We start from the raw sequence: 10,109 nt of genomic DNA on the forward strand, positions 1-10,109 counted from the left end.
TGAATAAGAAAATGTTATATAATTAGTTACACTTACGGGTTGTGAATCGTCAAAACAAGGTATAAACTAGAATCTACGGTATCGGGTACGCACCACCGTGATGATCAGTAATATTGGAACTTGAATAGAGTTTCATTATATAAGAGAACGGCTCAATAAGACCTTATTTACATTAGACCTGAAAACGATGATGTTATAGTCAACTGGAAAGCAGCCTCAAAGTATTGTGTTCCACATATGGTCAGTTCTGGGAAATAACGTTTGCTTATGGAATTTTTGTTTCGTGTTAGACAGAGATAGAGAGTGATGGAAATTGTTGGCACTTGCTGTAGCTAAACGAGTATTTGATAAAAAATAAAATCTATTCACATTGTTTTAATCTTATCATGCTTACCATTAGTATGTTAGTGCTATATAAAGGAGTCTTATTAGTATTATTGTTCTTGTTATTGTTATTGATGTTATTAAAAGTGCATGTTAGAGAGTCTTATTAAGAGAGGGATGTTGTTGGTGCGTTCCGTGTTCGTGTTATGACGAGATTCATATTTATAAAATATTTTCATACTTAGAAGTGTAATAGAAGCCTTTTGAGTGAGGAGATAGTGTTGAGACAGTGTTAGTGTTCATATTGTGTATGTAAGATGTGTATGTAAAGACATTTTAACCCACATGATATGCATAACACATATATAACAATTTTCACTTTACCTTTTGGTAGAATTACAACACAAAGACGACGTTTATAAAAACACATGATGGGTTTATTTCTTCTCTCGACCGGCCGTGGTTTTCATCATCAAGAATTTAAAGCTTCACATATTAAGTTTCAAAAGTGACCCTCTCGCTTCTAGACGTTCGAATCCCAACTGCAGACTATCGTCTGTCGTCCTCAAACTCCCTCTGACTCTCCCCCAGTTTTTCTAAAGTTTCTAACTATATCGAGAACTTCCCATTTTCCATGACGTCATACACACATATTAAAACATGTGTCTTCTTTCACGTGTTCTGGAAATGCGTGTCCAAAACTGTTTCCTTTGTTTACAAAAGGAATTTTAACATATATTTCCAGTAACCTATATTTCCAATATGTTAAAAACATGTTTATTAAATTATCTTGTAGTTGCATTCTTTCAATTGAATTTTCATAACAGAATTGACAACGCACATTCTTTTCTTGAAACTATTTTATCTCTAAGCTAAACAATGGTTTGTTTTCACATTCCATTGCTAATTCTCTCTCGTAATCTATTTCTAAACCTAAATTACGAGGTTCGAATTTCGTCTATGCTATTTCATTTTCATTGTAACTAAATCTCTCTATTTTTATATTTACATGAAAAGGGAACAGCCCTTATCATGCTTACCATTAGTATGTTGCAAGGGGGGGCATAATTGCTGAATAATTGATGTCAGTTTTTTTATATGTATGCAACCTTATTTTCAACCACCTTGTTTTCGTTATCTTTTGCAGTTTTTGTATACGTATGGATTTATGTCATATGCTGATCGATAAGGCTGGAGAGCTACATGTTTCGATTGTAACTGATAGAACATGAGCCAATTTTTTTTCTTTACATTTGAAACCATGACTATAATTTAGATATAATGTAATAGTCGACTGAGAATTGGCACTATAATCATAAATCCGTAATTTTCATGAATTAAAATGTAATATTTAAGCGAATTTTTCGACCGGGCAACTCCGGGCCACCTGCTAATATCTGATATAATCTTAATTTTACTCGTATTCTTGTTCTACAGGCGCTCAAATCGATTGTCTACGGGACAAGAGTGATGGAAATCGTCGGACTATCGCTATCTCTGGTCAGTTTGACCATCTCAAGCCTCATATTCATCTACTTCAGGTAAGTCGATAATTGTTGTTGGTAACCGTCCGTCACGGGAAACGATGCTAAAGATGGTGTAGCAGGGTGGTATGGGAGGATAGCTGTTGTCTGTGCAGCAGTTACTTCTCTCTACGAAGCCAGAGGACCCAACGAAAAGATAGAGTCAGTATTGCTCGGCTCTAACTGCGCCGCAGTATTTGCCGGTGGTGACAATACAAAGTCAGGCCACCTTAGAGACTCTATCTCTGGATTTTTTTTTTTTTTTTTTTGCCAGGGTTTACTCTCTTAGCCATTTTCTTGATCAGACAATACCGCAAAAAAAGCGGAGGTTTGGAATAAGAGTTGCTTTTCCCAGGTGATCTACGATTTCAAAGTTTACGAGTTCCATCTGCCCGAAGTGACTGGTTTAAAGACGTCAGTGGACCGCCTTTGCCCCTTCGTTCGATTAGTATAATCAGTGTCGCTGGGCTTAGTAGCTGAAGCATACGGGAAGGCGAGGAGCTGGACTAGGTTTTTAGAAGCTTGAGACGATCACCATGGTGTTTTTTTTATTATTTAATTCAATATCTTAGGACTTTACTTTACTAATTATCTTTGAAATATACCCAGAAAACTAATATTTATCTTTTTAAAAGATTTTTACAATGAATTTATCTAACTTCAAAATTTAGCTGAATTTGTTAGCTCGCCGTGAAAACATTTTTCATAACCTTTTTTTTTCCACGTTTTTTTTTTTTCTTTAGGAAATTAACTTTAGTCTCTCATCTTTTAAATACAATCACAAAGTAGTCGGAAACCTAGAAAAAAATTTTGATAAATCGGCTTTCCAAACTAGGTCTATTTTTATCTGCCCGTTTTTTTTGCTCGTACCTAATAGTAACACATAGTTACACAAATTAGATTGTTGTGTAAAACTGCGGTAAACTGTATAGATGACTAGATGTTGGTCACATAATCCAAGGAAAAGTAAGTTTTAAATGACTTCTCCGGAGGTTCAATTTTCAGTAGGGACGATACTAAGAATATATTGATAATTACTTAAAACATCTGCTCATTTATGGCGAGCAAAAAAAAGAGCAATGAAATAATAAAAAAAGACAAATAAGAAGTTATATAAAATGAATCAAATAACATAGATAAATAATAAATCAAAAATAAATGCAAACAAATAAATAAATATAAATAAATAAAAATACACGAATTATAGAAAAAAAAAGATAAATAAATAAGAATAAGTACAAGAAAAAATCATAAATTAAAAAATAAACATAAAAATAAAATAAGCGATTAAATAAAAGCGTCCCGTTAAAGATTAGCGAGTTCGGCATAAAGATTCCCGGATTGGATAAGACACTCGTGAAGAAGGTCGGCGATTAATTCGGTAGAAACATTGTGAGAATATTGTAAATGAAAACGGTAGTTCGAATAGAGCAAGTTGTCAATCCCCATCTGAATTTTCAGAAACGTACATGGTGAACTTTTGAGTGGAAAAAGGCGTGTACGCTTCAAAGACAATATAGAAGCATCCCTCACATTTTAGATATCTGTACCGAATCGAAAGTGCGTTAAAAAAAAAAACACGCGTGATTGGTGTGATTAGACCCATAGAGGCTCCATGGAAGCAGAAACAAATCGTTTCGATGAGAAGAGGAAGCGCATACTCCGTAAACCAAGGGTGTTTTCTCTCTCACTGCTGATAACCTATATATATAAAAGCGAAAATGTATGTATGTATGTATGTATGTATGTATGTATGTATGTACGCTTTTCCTCGATGTCCACAAAAGGCTTCTTTCAGAGAAGCGCTCGCTCGCTTCACAACTTCTTAAAACTTTTTATATCATCTATAAATTGTAATATCTCACACTTAACCACGGAGCTCGCCTGTCTATTTAATTTTATTGACTTTCAAACGTTAATTATTCGACATTTCCCACATCGGCACGCGTTAGATTCAGTTTTCGGTATAAACAAAAAGCGAAACTCGACTCTAATCCCTGGCCGAAAGCCAGTGGTCTCTAAAGAGCTAAGTAACGACGGTAGCTTTCATTTCGAGACGAGACGCTCCTCCTAATAAACAGGGAGCGTTTTTTTTTAAAAACAAACAAACCGATTTATTGACCTCATTAAAAACTGTCCCGCACAATATGCTAACTGCTGAATACCTATCGCCGTCACGTCAATCAAAAACGCGCACCTGTTTTTTTTTCACACTTTACTATTTCCCAACTGCGCGTCAAGGCTTCGTTTTTTTTTTCACGGGCACCTGTTTTTTTCACATTTCGGGGTTTTTCACACACACCTACAAACACCCAGGAAACGCCGGGTACCCCTCGCTAGTCTATATATAAAATTTAGAATGTGTGTATGTGAGGGCACTTCTCAACGTATATACTTAACGAATTTTTATCTACAGCTTTAAAATTTGGTATATTGGATATTCATGCTTGTGGAAAATTATTTAATCTGTTTTTATCTGAAAAAGGATTATAAGGGGTCAAAATTGAAAGAGTGGTACTTGGAAGTCATCGGATTTTTATCTTTTTGCTAGCTGTTTCACGAATACGCATGCGTGAATATTTCACATTGAACATTACTTTTGTTAAGTATAAGTTGTTTGAAAACACTTTTTAAAGACGTGTCATTCTGGTCAAAAGGTTATCGCAATTGGCTCACAGGTTTTATGTTTTGATTTCGATATCAACTCGAATATTTTTTTTACGTACAAGAAGTGAAGGAATCAGAAAAAAAACATAATACTCGCATGCACATATCTCAGTTTCTCTATTAAATAAAATAATAGCGAGACCTGTGGAAATTCCACAGGAGGCTCATTCATATACAATATATTGATGTTTGCATATCGCATATGTTCAATGTAAATGTAGACGCCATGATATTATGGTAGCTTTTTTGTTAAAACTGCAAAAGTATTTATCTAAGCTAGCACGAACGCACGGCAACGCCCGGTCGTAAAATACCCATAAATATGATAATTTAATTCTTGCAGATTCCATATATATTATTAAAGAGTTGATGTTCTATCGATTTTTATATATTATAAAGTTGTGATTTAAAATTTTTTTAAAATATATCCATATTACTTGGCTGTATGAGCTTGTAACCGAAACAGAAATAAAGACTAACAAAAAAATATAAGTATATATGTCTATATAACTTGAGTTTCTTCAGCCATAATCGAAACTGAAACAAACACTTATGTAGATTTTTGGATATTTGTTTTTTAATTAGATTACCGGAGTGTCATTATATAATCGAAACAGAAACCAAAACTTATGAATAATTCTTGATAAAATTAGTTATAAAAAAAATAGATGACTTAAGTGCCATCAGCTATAATCGAAACCGAAACCAAAACTTATGAAAAACTCTTGGTAAAATCATTTATGACAAAAAATTGAAGTACATTACCCGAGTAAAAGCGTTACACAGAAAAAACACACACGCTATCGTATTAATACATAGATAATATTTAAGCTGTCTGCTAGTAATAATATATATATTAATTTAGGTGTATTTTATGACCGGGAAATTCCGAGCTGTCGGCTAGTATTTAGCTAATTGTGACATGACAGTTACGTACATAACATTTCTTATTTTTTAAATGGACAAAAAAAAGTAAGAACTTATTGTTTTTTTTAATGAAAACTTAATTTTTCGGCTGCCGGATTTCGCTACAACAACGAAGAACAACAAAAAAAAACATCTAATTATAACGAACACTAATAAAAAAGCAGTAATTTTAAAATTATAGTAAACTATATCGTAAAATACAGCGGAGAATAAAGCTATGGAAGGACGATAACTGAAGATGAACCGAATCCAAGTGATAATTTTGGTATCGTTCTCCGAAAGTTTTACATTTTACTTTTTTTCGTTCCGTGAAAAGGTGTCGCATTTCGTTCTGCAGGCAGTTGTTGGAATCGACGTAACGCGGAAGGTGCGGGTTGGTGAGAGTGGTCTTCAAGAAGTACCTGATCTCTTATCTTTGTACGGCAATGAGTCATGCACTACCGTTCTATCTTTAGACTACCACCCGTTTGTTTTTGTTTTTGTTTTTTTGTTTTATTTTTTAGTTAGACGTTCTCGAATGAATTGTACGTTTCTTTCTTTTTTGTTTTTCTTTCCACCTGGTTGCGTGCGAACGACTTTTTCAGAATCAGCAGGAACACTTTTTTTTACTGCATCAATTTGCGTTTATTCATTTAAGATGATGTATCTACAAGGTAGATTTAAAGTAAACCCCTTTTATTAATTTGGTACAGATTTACTTGAGCGCTCCAGAATAATTGGCTTCGAAAAATTTAGACCGGGTGATTTTTTGTACGCGTTATAATACCAGAAAACGTAACCCCGTCTAGAATTAACAGACTCTATTGTACCAATAGATGTTGAAAAAATTACTAAATCCAAATAATATTAACGTTTGCCAGTTTTCCAGCTGACTACAATCGGTAGTTTTTCAAGTCCAACGTAAACAAATTCTTGATGAACCGTCCCCTCAAATTTCCACTACTCGTGATTTCTACGATATTATCCCATTGACTACTTACAATCAATAACACTTATCCTCGAGTAGCCGTGGGCCTTAATAAGTGGTGACTCATGCGCAAAAATACATACATACATATATATATATTTATATATATATATTTATATATAACTACTTCATTTATTCACATAAATTTAATATACGAAAGTATAGATTTATGCGTAAACTTTAAGTATTTACTTGAAAAGTGCTCAATATGTAGGTAGAGCTAGTTAGTAATTTATAAAATATATATGGCGATTAAGCTACACTGAATATTCTGCGTTTCATCCAACTATAGTTGGATGAAACGCAGAATATTCAGCTTATGTAGCTTATGCAGAATATTCAGCTTATGTAGCTTAATCGCCATATATATTTTATAAATTACTATAGATATATATATATATATATATATATATATATATATATATATATATAAAGTTTTTAAAAATATATAAAATAAATAAATAAAAGAACTCGTGCTATTTGGATTTTTCGGACTAGTGTACTAATCTTTAGTGTAATTTTTCACACCGTTTTCGGTCGATGTAAAATCCGACCTTCTTAAGGTGTAGACAATAGTGATATGTGGTCTATAAAAAAAAAATACAGGGCATCGAAAAGTCATAATTCGTGGAGAGATTGAAAAATTCAGGTTGGCTGACCATATCTGAAGGGAAATAGAAACCATCTAACTATTTATGAAGAGGTTAACCATATATACAGAGAAAAAATGAAAATCGTCTCCCTTTATAGAACGAAGTAAAACTTATAGACAGAAGACGACTCCAAAAATCAGCACATACGTTAGGTGACTATCAATTACTAAGCAGACCTAGTATAAAATTTAACACAATATGGGAACCGTTAATTGTAGATAAGATATATCTATATTAGTGGACTGGTAAGCCCACAGGGAACACAACCGAAGTAGCAAAACTGAAGCTGGCTTGCGAGGACACTATATATACAAATGTAAGCAAATTTGAGCATATTTTATCGGTTTGAAAATATAGGTTCTTTTTTACCAAGTGTTATAAAATCTTAATTGGAGAATAGTATTATAATCTTCAAAAAGTCTAAAAAATGTTCATGTAGTTTCGTCCTAAAGATCCAAAGATAGAAGCATTTAAATATTCAATTTGATACCAGTATATATATATATATATATATATATATATATATATATATATATATATATATATATATATATATATATATATATATATATATACCCCACCTTTTTTGACAATTTTATAATTTCAATTCTTAACGGCGATTGATCAGAATTTAACAAATGAAGACTCGTTGGAAATGAAATGACCAGAATTGTGAAGTGCACTATGTGACATTTACCCTTAATGTCGTCCATCATCCAGAGCCTTTTTTGTCATTGTTTACAGCTATGAAGTGTTTCAATCATAGTCATTTTTTTCCTAGTTTGCATATGAATTACAAAATATTTGATATTTCCCCCAAACCGCTGGCCTTTATGGAGAGGGAGACACAAACTTGTTGCTATGGTTTCAAATGATCCGACATAACAGCAAGGGGAGACTTGATTCCAACTATTTCTCATATGTTATATCTACTACCCCATTTGGTGTTCATACATAAAGTAAATTCATAATCGTAGCCTATTTTTAAAAGAGGAGAGATATAAATTATGAGAAATATTTGGAATCAAGTGTCCCCGATTATATATATACATATATATATATATGTGTGTGTGTGTGTGTGTGTGTGTGTGTGTGTGTGTGTGTGTGTGTGTAGTAATAAGCATATATTAATAAAATATAATCTAATAGCACGCCGTCCGTCGTTGCCCGTTCATTGTAAAATACGCATACATGTTATATTTTAATTAATACAGAAACCGGGACATGTGCATGCGAGTCTTACGTTTTTCGAAACAGTTAATACTCGAGCGGAGATCGAAACCAAAACCTTAAGATTGTGAGTCAAGTACGATAACCATTAGGCGACCTAGACAAGATCTTTTAAAAGTATTTCAACACATACTTATTCTTACCATAAGAAAGCTGTCGTGTGAGTGGTTCGCACATGTGCAGTCGTGAAACAGATAAAAATCCAAGTACTGATAAAATAAACAGAAAAAATCCAAGTATTTATTTTTCAATTTTAACAACTTAATAGACCTTTTTGTTCTGGATGAAAACCGATTAAACATTTTTCGACATGTCTGAATATCCTATATACCAATTTTCAAGTCTGTAGATCAAGAATTCTTTGAGCATATAGGATTGATAAATGCCTTACTCACATTCCTATGTTAATAGATATGTAGATATACATAAACATTTATAGTTATAACATGTAATAATAAATAGTTATATTTGCATCTAGAAATAAAAGTAGGTTTGAGGCACTTAAAATTCGTTATAGAATTGTCCGCAATGACCCATGGCGCAGTGCTTAGCGTGCCTTAAAAAAATAAGGTTTCTGAATTTTTTTACATGAATATTGATTGCTTGGAATTTTTTGGATTCTTCCGACTACTGTTCTCATCTTAAGCGTTATTTTCACAACGTTTCGGTTGATGTCACCTTCAACCTTCTTCAGGTGTATTTTGTCGAACTCGGGAATATATTTTTCGGTCGTCTACACTAAAAATTAAACGTTCAACCATTCACGAGAATCTTACTTTTACCAGTGATTCTGTGCCATGGGTCCTTGTGGACGGTTCATCCTCAGTGTGGGCGACCGATAAATTACAATTGCAAATTACTAAGGACCTCTGTCCAGTCACGACTGACGGAACGCGTGATAGCATATCTCTATCATTATTTTTATAATTATATAGAAAAATAACTTTGGTTGTGTGTGTTTCTTTGTGTGCATGTGTGTGGAAAGGTCGTTTCCTATGGACTCGACAATGGCTCAGCCAATTTTTATGAAACTTTACACAGACAGAAAGCGTGATAACATATATCTATCATTATTTCTATAATTATATAAAAAAATAACTTTGGCTGTGTGTGTTTCTTTGTGTGCATGTGTGTGGGAAGGTCGTTTCCTATGGACTCGAAAATGGCTCAGCCAATTTTTATGAAACTTTACACAGACAGAAAGCGTGATAACATATATCTATCATTATTTTTATAATTATATAAAAAATAACTTTGGCTGTGTGTGTTTCTTTGTGTGCATGTGTGTGGGAAGGTCGTTTTCTATGGACTCGAAAATGGCTCAGCCAATTTTTATGAAACTTTACACAGACAGAAAGCGTGATAACATATATCTATCATTTTTTCTATAATTATATAAAAAAATAACTTTGGCTGTGTGTGTTTCTTTGTGTGCATGTGTGTGGGAAGGTCGTTTTCTATGGACTCGAAAATGGCTCAGCCAATTTTTATGAAACTTTACACAGACAGAAAGCGTGATAACATATATCTATCATTATTTCTATAATTATACAAAAAATAACTTTGGCTGTGTGTGTGTTTCTTTGTGTGCATGTGTGTGGGAAGGTCGTTTCCTATGGACTCGAAAATGGCTCAGCCAATTTTTATGAAACTTTACACAGACAGAAAGCGTGATAACATATATCTATCTCTATAATTATTTAAAATAACTTTGTCTGTGTGTGTATCTCTGTATGTGATAGAGGGAGAGAGAGAGAGAGAGAGAGAGAGAGAGAGAGAGAGAGAGAGAGAGTTCTGTGAACACCAAAAACATTTCGG

General features: G+C 33.2%; 1 protein-coding gene across 10 annotated transcripts in view; it reads left to right on the top strand.

Moving 5' to 3' along the window:
- Window positions 1-10,109, top strand: part of LOC145263644 (PDF receptor-like) — a 787,341-nt gene that overhangs the window by 584,245 nt on the left and 192,987 nt on the right. For all 10 annotated transcript variants that reach the window (XR_013864585.1, XR_013864584.1, XM_080120502.1 and 7 more), the window contains exon 5: window positions 1,762-1,865. Coding sequence is in view for 8 of the 10 variants with exons in the window: in XM_080120502.1 (XP_079976628.1) it covers window positions 1,762-1,865 (104 nt within the window). In the remaining 2 variants the exon portion in view is untranslated. The remainder of the gene's footprint in view (window positions 1-1,761; window positions 1,866-10,109) is intronic.

Source organism: Euprymna scolopes, chromosome 39 (genome assembly GCF_053919585.1).
Source record: "Euprymna scolopes isolate OS-2025 chromosome 39, ASM5391958v1, whole genome shotgun sequence".
Classification (NCBI taxonomy): Eukaryota; Metazoa; Mollusca; class Cephalopoda; order Sepiida; family Sepiolidae; genus Euprymna; species Euprymna scolopes.